Below are 14,668 nucleotides of genomic sequence, written 5' to 3' on the forward strand. Positions count from 1 at the left end.
ACAATAAGATATTCAAAAATAATCACACTCATTCATAAATTTGATGAACTGCTTAATTTTCGATTTTTTCTAGCTAAAGGTCAATGGGCAAATTGTATGGGTAAAAAACCCACGGCGGACAGAAATGAAATTGTCAGGATATATGACTTAAATGTGTCTGTTTATCATGGTAAGGGTCGCTTTCTTGTGAAATGTGGAAGTATGGAGAAAAATAAACTTATAGGTACATAATTAATTATTCGGCAATTGATCAATATCCTTCTCATAATTCGCATAGAGCTGAAAATTGGCATAGACGTTAAGTACATCATTATAAACAAAATGTCAAAAATCCCCATCGATCCCACTTTAGGTAAAAAAATATTCAAGGTCAAAAGGTCAAAATTATGTTTTTTTCTATTTTTCTCGAACACGGTAAGTTTTATCGTACAAATATGTTCGACGGAGTTGTAGATCACACAATTTTCTACAAAAATGGTTCATCACTTTTATTTTTACGGCTTTGCATTCGTGAGATATTACGGTTTTAATCAAATAAATCACAGTTTACTACAATACTCGCTACTCCCGCGCGATTTTACCTGTTGCGCCGCTCCTATTGATTAATTAATTAATAAAAATAATAATTCGATTCAGGTCAATAGTTCTTGAGATTAGCGTGTTCAAACAAACTCTTCAACTTTAAATATTAGTACTACTCCCGCACAGTTTCAGCTGCTACTCGACTCATATTGATTGTAGCGAGATGTTATATAGCGTATAGCCTTTCTCGATAAATAGACAATTCAACACAAAAATAATAATTTGATACGAACGGAGTAGTTCTAGAGATTATGCGTTCAAACAAACTATTCAGCTTAAAATAATAGTGATACTCCCGCTTGGTCTTATCCGCTGCTCGGCCACTGTTGATCGTCGCGTAACATTTTGTAGCCTAAAACCTTCCTCGATAAGTGACCTATCTAAAAAATAAAAATCAATTCGCAGTAGTAGTTGTTCTGGAGATACATACATACAGACAGACGGACATACAAAATTAATTATTATGTTATCGGCTTACTCACGTAATTGTTTGACGAGAAACTCGACTAGTTTCAAGCAGCGCTACAGTACATACAGCGCTACCAGTAGCAGCGCGACAATCGCCGCGTCGTGTATCGAGGAATCTGCTGCTGCTGCTCATGAATCGAATTACTCCTCTTGAGTTTGATAGTCCATTTATTGAGGAAGGTTATAATTAATGAAATATTACGCTATGCTTAATAGAAGGCGAGCATCGATTGAAATTGCGCAGAAGTAGTATTAATATTTTAGGCTGAAGAATTAGTTAGAACACGCTAATCTCCAAAACTAGCAGTCCGAATCGAAATTTTTTTTTTTAATTGGTTAGTCCATTTATCGACTTATGCTTATCCTATAAAACATAAAGTAAAACCGCGCGAGTATTATGTAAAATGTGATTTATTTAATTGAAACCGCGATATCTCACGAATGGAAAGTCGTAAGGGTAAAAAAGATGAACCATTTTTGTAGAAAATTGTGTGATCTACAACTCTGTTGAACATATTTTTACGATAAAACTTACCGTTTTCGAGAAAAATCGAAAAAACAGTAATTTTGACCTTTTGACCTTGAATATTTCTTTTAGCAAAAGTGGAATCGGAGGGGGATTTTTGACATTTTATTTGTAATAATGTAGTTAATATCTATGCCAATTTTCAGTTCTATTAAGCGATTTGGGAATTATGTCAAGGTTGCGACTTAATTTCGTCTACTTTTGGCTCTAACTTTTTTTCCCATGGATTTAGAAAAAAGTAACGATACCAAATGTTAAGTAAATTTATACTCTTTCATTTAATATCATTTTCATTCGTGTCCGCGACCGGGTCGGATTCCGCCCAATGACCTTTCTAGAAATAAATCTGCTATTTGACGTAAAAACCTGATGACGTTATAATAGAGTTCATACAAAGTTTATAGAAAATATAGTTATTGACGTTTAAAAAAGTATTGAATTTGACTAGTAGGAAACTAGCCTATTAGCTATCTCCTTCGTAGAATTTGCTGATATATTATATGTTATACTTTACGTCATATATATTTCTATAATATGAAGGAACTCTTTAACCTCTCCTAACATTAATATCAAGAAACAATATTGAATTCAATGTTCAATGCTATATTTCCTCAGGGACGCAGGTTCGATTGTGGTCGTTAATCAAACATCTGAACGCCCTGTATTATTTTTTTATATTATATTTTTAAGTTCAGAATAACGGCGTTCGATTCCCGGGGGACGGAGATTCCATTCTAGCTGTTAACACGAAATAATATTTTATCTTCGAGTGGGATGGATTTTAATGGATTTTTTACGCATCTTCGATTTTCTTAATAGCTTGACTTCCCAGCACGAGGAGTGGTCTTGGGTTCTATTCCCAGATCGGTCGGATAGGATTTTAAAATTTCAGCATATTTTTATTAAGCTCGAATGTCGCAAATTGCTTCTGATCTGTGGCGAAGATGAAATTCTCTGGTTTGGTTTAGCATATATTTTTGGATGATATCTAATCTATATCTAGCCTGTAAAAGTCATAATTTGGTTGCTTTTCCAAACTTATTTTCCTTTGCTAAGCCTACTCCTCCTACGGACTGCCCAGCGGGTTACCGGTGCTCCCGTTCGAAAAGCAGGAGTAGGAACGGGGTGGTTTTTAGTCAGTAAGAGCGTCCCCACTCACTCTCGTCTCGCCCAAGGCGGGAGAAGTAATTGTATGTTGTTCACCGCCTAAAAAAGCCTACTCCTTGCATATCTATTACATTAGTAGTAGTACCTGAAGATTTAATTGATATTGTTGCTGCAAATGCATAAAAGTGATCGCAATTCCTTATACAGAGAATTTCAATAATCCAAAGTATGCAAATACACAGTTAATATGTACTTTGTCTGCACAGAATGACTAGGCACTCAGTGAAATAAACGAATGCATTATAAAATGTGAATTCCGTAAGTTCCAACTACACAATACTACTCAGTGCCTTACATATTAGTATTGCTATCAGTTATTGCATTCCCGGTTCGTTCCCGTCCCGTCAGCCAACAGGAGCCCCCACAAAGAGCCGTCAGATTATATCAAACTGTCTCTTTATCTCTGAGCTCTGCGCTATTTATGTCGCCCTGGTACACAGGGATTATTATCTGATTATATTCTTCTGTTTTTTAGTTAACATTCTATGTTTTTTAATAGCTTGCTAACTTGATACTTGCTGTGTCAAAATGTATGTTGCCGTACCCTAACCGGGTTTCATGTTGAGACTAAGAATGTGCTTAATTATGTAATATATATGTGTACACATGAATGCAATAAATAATTTGAGTTTGAGTTTGAGCTTGTACAAGTATTAGAAAAGTAAAAATATTTAGCGCTTGTTTCACCACCTTCATATAAGTGCCCGATAAACTTATGTAACAGATAGTGCATACAAATTACGTCCTTAATTCAAAGTTATCTGATACATAGCGATTATCCAGACATTATGAAACAGACCCTTTGTGAGAGAAACTCATTTTTAATTACATTCAGATCGAAATCGGTCGGGAGACTTTATGTAAAGTCCAGTCAAAACAATGGATTCTAGGCGTAGCTTGAAACTGGTTGAGTGTCCTCGTCGAGCAGATTTGTGAGTGAGCCTTACGGCGTAAATAATCATGGCTTTGATTTCTGATAGCGATAATTGAACATAAAATATGAAATTTACCAACCATTTATATTCGAATATATATATGTAAGAATGACTTTAACATGGAGCGAATCCCTTTCTAAAACACTAAACACAATTTTAAACTCTACTACCTACAAATAAAATTCAAAATAGAAAACTGAATAAACCTTAACTAGACAAGATCCCGACCTGAACAAAACTGAACAACCCTAAAGGCAAAACAAGTTTATAGTACGAGTATTCTCTTTGAATAAAATGTTGAATACAAAAATTCAGTATCGACAATACCATATATACATACATATATTTAATGTTTGTCTGTACTGTATGTATGTTTATATGAATCTGATGTAACTGTTGTCTCATTAGCAGAATGTTTTTTGCAAATGACACGCGGTGTCAGCACAGACAGACAAAGGGGTCGTTCAATTAATAATTAATTAAAACATTGTGCGTTATGAAATGTGAAAAAGTTTCGTTCACTATTTTTCTATTGATTGAGAATTTATTTGTTTGTTATTTAAGTTTCTATTGTGGAGTAGGGAGAGAAGAATGATATGATATAACGTAATATCAAGCGTTATCACTATAGGGGTAGGGAGAGGCATTACAATGTAACAAATATTATGATGTTTTGAGTTCCATTTCCCACTAAATGTAAATATATAAGGATGACACACGCTGCTGCTAGCAGCGAAACAGCAGCGAAATGTGTCGTGGAATGCAGCTCATGAATATGAGCCTCTGGCATGGCTTGAAACTAGTCGAGTTCATCGTCAAATAGTTATAAGAATAAGCCGAAAAACATAATAATTAATTTAGTATGTCTCACGAAAGTTATATTATAAAGATGATAAGCCTATTGCCTGAATTTCAGATTGCGTGCTATATTAACAGGTCTTTTGTGAAAATATGAAAAAAATAAACCAATAACTCTTTGCTTTGAGAATCGAAGCCGGAACTGGAAGCTAGCTCTCAACTACTCGACTAACAAGGCAGTAGAGAAGAATTCTTGGACATTAACACAAACCAAACAATTGTTCTTGTTTAATTAGGAAGTGTTTGAATGAGTAGGTGGGTGTGTAGGTAGAAGGATGACAGTAGGTAGGCTTACAGAACACCCATTTTTAGGCTGTTAACTCCCACTCTAAAAAGATAGATAGGTCCTTATAATATAGGTACCTATACAGAGATATAATAATCCCTTGATAATAATTATATACCATTAAAATAAGTTCTTAACCATAATTTTACTACTTTAGTGAGATAATAACAATGCAGTTTTAATTACACACACTATTAATTAATATAATAAGAACCAACTAAGAGCGAGGCTCCACTTGACAGTCACGCTGCATGGCATTGTCGCAGCGGACAAGTGAGACCGGAGGCCTTACGATTTACAAATAAAACAGAGACCCCGATCTTTGTTAAATGTAGCTTCAGCAGCGTTCTCTCATTAACCTGAACTTTTCTTGTGATCAGAGGCCGTACTCCGGTTTTCGAATCAGAAGTTTCGTTTAATCTTCGGCCATATGTTTTATTGATTTACTAATAGAAATACTTGAAATAAAGTTTTATTTTTAATTTCATATTAAAACCTATTTATTTATCTTTATTTCATTCTTTCGTTCGTTTTTGTTCACGAAAGTTCTCAATAAATAGATTTGTAGTACGCAATCTGCGAAGATTTTTCGTTCGTTCGTTGGATAGGCCCCCAACGAACGAACGAAAGCGTAGAGATCCTATTATGTAGACGAGCCACATAGTCCACCATTGGACAACCACAAGCTGTTAATGTCTAATACCAAATAAATATCACTGAAACTAACTAAAACTATCTACTTTAACATAAACGACAACTAAACTATCCCTCGTAACAATAACTTATAGACTAACTACTGATACTTAACATAAGAAGTGCAGTATCGATAGTTAAACATGTAATACTGCGTGCAGTTACTACTACTTGCAGTGTGCGTCTCCATTAGAGTGTTTTTAAAAGATTAACTTTGAATAGCACTGCAGTATAGTCTGACCTTTGTTTAATCGTAAACAGATATTGTTTTTCTTTCTTTAATTGTAGTATGCACTTGGTAGATAGATACCTAACCGTTTATAGTTTGGTTTTGGCTTGTAGTTTTATGTGTTCTTTGTGGAATTTTATTTTTGCAATTTTATTATTTCGGAATGAGATTTGGTGCTATAGCCATATTAGTATGTGTCTAAACCTAAATTAAATTAAATGGAGAAAAGTGAATGTATTTTTAGTTTGGATAAAGTATGAAATATCATGTTACAATGTTCCACACATAAACTATTTCTACTGTTATCCGACTCAAGTAAGTAAGTAATCTTATTAGGACAATGTTATGTCGAAATTAAGTTCCAAAAATATTAAACCGCATATCAGGATATAACACTTACATTCTACACCGTGCTCTAAAGTAACCGGTAATGACCACTTTGCCACAAAAGAGCTTCTTATATTTCCACACCCTGTACATCAAACGTGAAAGTTCGCGTTAATCGCAATTTCCACCTTGTTTGAGCCAAAAAGCCTTTTCTTTAAAGAAACTTGTAATCTCAAAAAAAGTAATATCTTTCTAAGTAACTTTTTTTGGTGATTATTATAATTCTAATCGTTCATTATATATTTTTGCTGCTTTTAAATTTCACCCTCATTGTGGCGAGAAATTCTGATAATTTTTAACTCATTAAAGTTTTCCAAAAAGTTTGTTTTACTTTTGATGAACTGATTAACTTTTAGATAATTGAAAATATTATAATTTTGCTATAGCTGCGGACTGCCTAGCGGGTTATCGGGGTTCCGGATCGAAAAGCAGGAATATGACAGTAGGGACGGAATAGTTTTTAGTCATTAAGAGTTTGACACTAGCTCACGTCTCACCCAAGGCGGAAGAAAGCATGTGGGTAATTTTCCCAACTCTAAAAAAAAATAGATTGAGACAAAAATTAGTTTAAAACTCCTAACTGTTACTGAAAAAGGTATAACATACTCAGGTATCGAACAAAACTATATCTACAATAGTCATAATAACTACCAGTAGCCCATATTTACTATATTGTAAAAAAAAACATACACCTTTCTCACTATTTCCACAATCCTACACACACCAATATCAACAAACAGTAAAATTAATTTTATTTTCGTCAAAACACAACGTTGGCTCATAAGCTACGTAGCAAGTAACATTTTAATCGAAATCTTTCTTCCCCTATTTTCCAAGATGGCCGCTAGGGAATAAGAAATAATAACCGCAAGTTGCTTGGGCGTACAGTGAGCCCAGGCAACAGGTGTTTGTACCGACTGAGGAAAGAATAATAACAAAACTTGTTTGGATGTGTGTACAGTACATGCCAATTTTTATTATTGTTTTTTTTTTCTATATTTGTTTGCGTTCTGATATATTGTTCCGGTATCGAGTAAATAAATGATTTTTTTGTTTTTATTTAAACATAACCTACTTTTAGGAAAATGACTTTCCTTTCGTATTAGTTTTCGTAACTTATTTTCCGGTTTGTCGATATTTTTGGACGGAAATGAATGTGACAGATAAAAGAATATTATGAATACGTTACCATTAAGTAACATTGCTTTATTTTTAGACAGTATTGCTTTATATTACTTTATCTGACCCAGGATTAGACGGCAAAAACCTCAATATTACCTTACCAGATTTAAATTTGAAAATAGAATTCTAACCTAGACTTAAGCAAATCCGGACTCCCTCTCGCCTGCCTAGCACATTGGATGATTTTCCACCTCGTTAACTGCGGACTACCTACGAGTTACCGGGGTTCCGGCTCGAAAAGCAGGAGTAGGAACGGGGTGGTTTTTAGTCAGCAAGAATCTGAAACTTCCATTCGTTTCACTCAAGGCTTGACTTGAAATCCAAAGGACCCTTTACTTCTTCAAATCTTAAGTAAGCGTTAATTACACCCACGTCCCATGACTTTTATTTTGAAACCATGTAATAAGGGTGAGCCCATTGTCGTCCCAAAGGTCTCATTGCATTGTTATTTAAATAATTTGAAACAAATAACTTATTAAAAAGTTTCCATTCATGGATCCTTTACAGGAGTTTGAACAACGGCCTACTTTTATTCATTTTGTATTGTTTTGACAAAAGATAAGTATGCCGTTTATAATCTGTTCATGATTATCAAAAGTAAGTGTGGTAAAAAAATATTTCTGTCTCTATTCTTCTCGTATATAAGCAACTAGGTTCTGCATGCAGATTTACTAGCGTTCACGTGGGATAACAATAATCTTATGTGTTATTCTAGACCATAATCTATCCCTGTTCCAAATTTCAACCCGATCTCTTCAGCCATTTTGACGTGATTAAGTAACAAACATACACACAAACACATAATCTCACAAACTATGTATAATATGAGTAAGATTAGTAAAATAATTATGATCCACAATCCGACGCGCAATGTGCTCACGAATATGAGCCCCTAGCGTGGCTTGAAACTAGTCAAACTACCTCGTAAAACATTTAAGAGAAAATTTTATTATGGTAATTATTTTTATATTACTACTAAGATCATCACGTCTGTCACAATCTACTGTTGGATTATAGGCCTCCTCTACATAAAAGGAAACGTACTATAGATGCAAGCTTAGGCAGCGGGTAAGAGAAAGCAGTTTAAAAGGTTCAGGTCTATCAGTGAGCACTATACTTAATGTGGTGGCTGGGGAACCGGCTGCCGCGCAACGTATAGCGGGTTCGATTCCCGTACGGAGCAACCCAATATGAAGATGTGATCCACAATTTGTTGTTTCGGGTCTAGATTTGTATGTTTGTAAACGCATCCAGGACGTAGGAGAAAATACTAGTGTTGGGCTACGTTTTATATAAAAAAATACGGCTTGCGGTTTCAGATAACAGGATAATTATTCGAAACAAAAATCAAAGCATTTTCCTACTGTGTATTATTTCCTTGATAAATTATTAAAAAGAAAATCTCTGCTTTCATTTGTGTTGCAAATTATACAGTATTAATATTTATGTGGCTATTTTATATGTATTGTGAGTTTCGATCTACTATAGTTAGATGATTGAAGATTGTGAGGTATTCTTTTTGACCTTCTCTTTAATTTAGTGGCCGTAAATGCGATTGCTGGGCTAGATTTCGGTTTTTAAGAAAAGTTTTGTAGCAGCACAGTCTTTCAACCATATAAAAATTAAACAATTGAACTGAGGGTAGTAAAATATAGGCTACTCTCTTTTCGACCGACTTAAAAATGGAGAGGTTCTACATTTGATACTGTATCTATGTTTATGCGGCATTATCTCGATTTTGACTGCACCAATATTGATGCGGTTTCTAGCATTGTATTTTTTAGACCGTTTTATTATATTATTATCAATATTTTTCAGACTAATGAGAAGGTTTTAAGGAGCTTACTTACATTAAAAACGGAGACCGTAAGGAAAATAGAAGGCAGTCCCTTTTTTTAACCTAAAACAATTTATTAAATCGTATAAAAATGGTAGAAATCTGTATGAAAGACGTGTCGCCTTGATATTAACTAGTTCCATAGCAGAGGATGGTAAATTAAAAAGCGATGCGGACTTAGATCATCTTACTTGAGTTACGCGTCGCCGACAAACTATGGCAATTAACTTTTTTATTCCTGGCAACATTTACATGGTAATTGCTATCTGTTAGTTAGCATTATGAGGGAAAATTGTTGCCTTGTTTATTAGCGGTGTTGCCAACATTAATTAAATGGTAAAAGTGTATTTTTTCCTCAGTAGCTAATAGCTTTTAGATTTCTTCTAGGTACGGATAATACAGGGGCGCCCAGATTTTATGAGTTTTGTTTTAAAAAGAATAAAAGAGTTATGTACTTGTATTAGCTTTTGTTTATTCAGAAATCTTAACTTGAGATATATTTTGAGATCTTATTCAGAGATAGTTTATGCCTATTCTAATTCAAGACAAGAAGTCTTGAAAATATTTTACACAAAGACTTTTGAAGTCTTGAAAGGACGATGAGGGCTTCATATTCTCTGAGACGGTGTAACCACCGTATCTCACAGAATATGAATATGAAGCCGGAGCCGAAGCCAGAATATGAAATATGAACAACTTCATATTGTTTAATTAGAGAAAAATTCATAAGCATTTTTAGCCAATGCGGGAATTGAATCGGCAACAAGAGACAGCGATTGTGCGCTAGCCGTGCAGCCTTATTCTATTCCTGAATAATGCCAGGATAGTGTCTGTGGCGACGTTTCTATAAGATTCTTACAAGACGCTATCTTGTAATTCCTTCTGGCGTTTGAAATGACATCCCGCATTGGAAATATCTTGAGGGAATATCATAGAAGGAATATCAGATCGACTATGGAACTATGAAACTGACAGATTGGTCTATTTCTTACAAATGGGATAACTTTCATCAGATTGGAATAGTTTTTAGGAACTGTTAAATAGGACAGTTTTCTATGAATAAATCATTTTAATTTGAAAAAGATGTGAATAGCAAGTGATGGTATCTGAAAATTTATTAATGTAAGTGTGATTTTTTAACACATTAAACGCCGTGGTGGTCACCGGTGACCGACCTTAGAGGAGGATTTGCCTTCAATAGTTTCCTATTGGCAGTCGAAGACTTAAATGCCATTGTAAGGCAATGAGAAATCTGTACAATTTGTTTAAATTATTTTCTTTGCTTGAAATTATTGTAGATATATTTATTTATTACTTATTTTTATTTCATATAGATTTATTAAATGGGACAATGTAGTGTAAATTCACGTAAGCAAGGAGCTATAAAACGTAATGATTGACGATTTATTTTCGAATATAAGAAAAACACCTAAAAAGTTTCCTACTATCTGAAATTTTGGTTGAAATTTTGTATTTAAATGAAGTTTTGTTTCTCAAGTTGGTTTAATAATTTGAATTTCTATATTTCTTGTAAAAATACAAGATAACACAATACTCAGATAGTGGAATAAAATAATAAAACGGACGTTTTTGTACGTCTCTAGAGGTTTTTACTAGTACTCAAACATTATGAACTCTATATAATATATTTTTATAGTAACTAAAACATGTTTATTTATCGTATCGAAGGTAGGATTTTAAAAATGATTTGCAAAAAGATCTCTTGTTGCTTCTAACGATCTCTCAAAATACTATTTTTGACTAAATATGAATGACTAAATTTAAAATACATGTAGATATGAAGTTAAGAGTGGAAAACCCATTATATATTTTTTCCATATAGAGAAAAGTCTGAGAAGTGTTTGTTGTGTAATTAATTATTTATTTATATGGAATATCAGCGTAAAAGAAATAGCTTTATTTTTAAACAATAAGAGATATATTTGTAATTTTAATTTACAATTTAGGAACAAAAAGCTAATACGTATACACATACATCAATACGTATACATCAATTCCAAATACAATCCAATTTAAATGTTCTTAGAACATCAATATTTGAAAAAAGAGATTCAAAAACCACTCTATAAACAGCTTTTAAAACTCCCTTTTTTGTCACAAATTAATCTCTCCTTCACTAAATAAAACAACAGCGGTTTTATACAGGGATTTTTTTTATATTTTTAAGTATAAAACCTTAAAAATGTACAGAATGGACGCTGTCAAATTATATTTTATGAGAGATAATCTCAGTTGAAGTGGTTGCTCGCTAACTTGTTGTAAGTACTTCGCGAATGTTTGTTTCGAAAACTTTTTATTAAGGATCACAATATGTAAAAATGGTATTACAAGTTGCCAGTATTGACGAGATTACTCTGTGTGTGAGGGACTTAGTTCTTTTTATTTCTTTTTTTTTACTATAAGTTTTAGTTCTTAACTTGAGTTTTTTTTTTTAGTTAATGTGTTTTATGTCGTCTTATGTAAGTGTTCTTTTTTTGAACAGTTGGAAATTTAAATAGAGAATATTGTGATGCGATTTTGGAACATATACTTTTTTATAAAATATTGTTTTTTTTTATTTGGAATAGGTAATATTTGTTATTGACGTTGTGATTTTTTTATAACAAATAATATTTCCCAGACATAGACTTTTTTAAAACTTATTTCATATATTTTTTTAATCAATTGTTTGTTTCACAGTATTATGTTGTACAGAAACAAAGAAATAAAATTCTACAATAGATACACAAAACATGTTTTGAACTTGAAGTTTAACTTTTAATGACTTTACGTGTACTTTAAACTTTGTTTTTTGCCTAAAACCCGTGTTTTTCCGAATTATAAAATCGTAGAATACGTATTAAAATTATAATAAAAAAGACATTTATTTTTTATAACCGACTAATAAATGGAATATTATTTTTTGGAGTTTGAAAAAATAAGAAAATATTTTTTTTTACTAAAAGCTTTCCCGTTATTAAAACTATTCCCAACAAATACCAAAATTATCCAAAAATATTTTTTTTAGATTTTTCCCGATTTAACAGATAAAAAACATAGTAAACCCAAAATAAAAAAAGAAAATAGAAAATAATTCAGCGCCACTTACCCGAAAGCCATTGCTGCTGTGTTGTTTGCTACGAAGGTGCTACAAGTGCTACGGTGCTACGCTTCTGCCGTTTCGTAGCAAAGGCCCGAGCTTTATATTCGGCGTAGCGCCTCCCTCGCCCCGCCCCTTGCACATTTGAACGCATATTATCCCTGATTGATATTAATTGTTATTTTTTGAGTAAACTAAGGAAGTAAATGATATTGTTTATTCTATTTTGGGGGGTAAACAGGTAAATTAAAAGGGGGTCCTTATTTTAGTGGTATATTTTCTTTGCAAGTAAATCTTTGGATGGAATGACGTCAGTTTCGTGGGTGGTTCGCTGAAGATAATTCTTTTACAACATATTGTGGTGTGGGAATTACGTTTTACGTGGTGTTTTTGGTGTAGGATGCAATGGAATTGATTTAGTGGTGTTGTTTTGAAAACGTTTATATTTATGTCATTTGAAAAAAATAGTGTGAAGTGATTGCCAAGCTCAGACATAGATATTTTTTTAGATTTAAAAATTTTAAGTAAGTGTAAATTGTTTGCCAAAATCTATTGTAATGAGTAACAAACGTGAATGTATGAATAAAATTTATATACTAAGAGAGTTACATAACATTCTACACGAGGTAAAAAGTAAAAAATAAGTTAGACAGAAAGAGAGAGAGAGAGAAAGATAGACGAGTAGAAAAAAAAATCGTCAAGAATTCCTAAGTTATTTGAAGTATTTATTTGTATTAAGTTAAGCCGCGGTTGTGTCTGTAGGTAGCGTAAAGAAGACAAATGTTTATTGACAATTATTGCCTTTACTCAACCTATTCATCTTTACAACGTGTCTTTTGTTATATTGCTACTGGGTACTTTCAGCTCGGCTTGGAGAAAGAAATTGGTTTTTATTCAGTTTTAACAGTAATTACGTATTATTATTGCATTAGTTTAATTTCTCATGAGGTAGATAAAATAGGGATGATGACGGGGTATACAAATTAAAAATCTATTTAAGCCGTCAGTTAGGTAATGAAAATTAATTAGATCCGATTTTTTTTAAATAAGATAACAATAGTTTTATAAAACGAATCATATAGTATAAAGATGGGAGCAAATACGTCATTTCTACAAATAAAACGTACCTAGAAGTGATGTCACGTGATATTTCAAATCGATATATCTTCAAAAGTATTTGTTTCCGTAAGAAAATAAAAAATACATGTCTAATGTTTTATAATAATCTACAAAACGGACATTCAAATAATAATTTGTCATCTACCCTATTATAGTAACAACAGAGCTTGTTCTATAGCTTAAAGTCGGGTTTAAACTCAACATATTGTGTTACTATCAAAATAAACGAACAAATAAATTAACAATACTCTGTCCTAATATCATATAATAAATAGATTATTCAAAACCATTTCTATAAAATAAATACATGTTATTTGTAATTTTTATTCAGTGAATAAAAGAGCATCTTCATTTTTATCTTGGTTTCGAACCCTCATGCATGAGAAACGGGCGTCTTAACCCTCCGGGCCACCACGACACCTACTTTTTGACACAAAACAATAAAAACAGTAATTACCAGACAAACAGAGTGACAAATCATCTACTTAAAAGGCTATTCTCATGTCGTAACATGCTGTAGTGGCCGTCAAAACATTTGGCCGGCACTCACGACGCAGCGGGGTGCAATCAAAAGGTACCATAAGTCTAAATATTATTACCTATTACCTATTTATTTTCACCGACACTTAAGTAAAGTGTTGTACGGATACATTAATGTTTTTTTGTGTCGCGTGGTGATGGCAGTAGAAATGTCACCACTCTTATTCTTTCTGTGGGTACAACAATGGCACTCGGATTGCATTATTTGTATATTTAAAAGATTTGAACAGTTCTCTCTCATAAATATGAAACTGTGACTTAGGATTTGGTTCTGTATTCTTTTTGAATAATCAGAATAAGGTAGATAATAATATTTTTTTTATTTGAATGTTCGTATTGTAGATTATTTTAAAATATTAGACACGTATTTCTATTTTCTTACGGGATGAAATACTTTCGAAGATATATTAATTTGAAATATCGCGTAAAATATACGTAGGAATGACGTATTTGCTCCCAACCTTAAACTTTGATTCGTTTTATCTAAGCATTATTATCGATGAGAAAATTAAAAAATACGTATCTAATATTTTTTCATTGCCTAATTGACGGACTAAATAGATTTTTAATTTTCATACCCCGTCATCATCCCTATTCCGGTCTCATCTTGACATGTAAAAGTGCTATTTCGTGGGTAATTTAAATATGTATATCTATAATAATATAATTATAAATTAATACAAATAATTTCAGAGTTAGTATTCAACAAATCTCCTGTCCCTCCAGCATGACAGCACCGGACTGCATCCACAAACAATG

General features: G+C 32.8%; 1 protein-coding gene across 1 annotated transcript in view; it reads right to left on the minus strand.

Moving 5' to 3' along the window:
- The window catches only part of LOC118278224 (myosuppressin), a 39,291-nt gene extending 26,912 nt beyond the window's left edge, over positions 1 to 12,379 (minus strand). The window contains exon 1 of the mRNA XM_035597351.2: positions 12,260 to 12,379. Coding sequence (XP_035453244.1) covers positions 12,260 to 12,270 — 11 coding nt within the window. The 5' untranslated portion in view covers positions 12,271 to 12,379. The remainder of the gene's footprint in view (positions 1 to 12,259) is intronic.
- Positions 12,380 to 14,668: the final 2,289 nt, after the last annotated feature.

The sequence above is a fragment of the Spodoptera frugiperda genome, chromosome 18 (genome assembly GCF_023101765.2).
Source record: "Spodoptera frugiperda isolate SF20-4 chromosome 18, AGI-APGP_CSIRO_Sfru_2.0, whole genome shotgun sequence".
Classification (NCBI taxonomy): Eukaryota; Metazoa; Arthropoda; class Insecta; order Lepidoptera; family Noctuidae; genus Spodoptera; species Spodoptera frugiperda.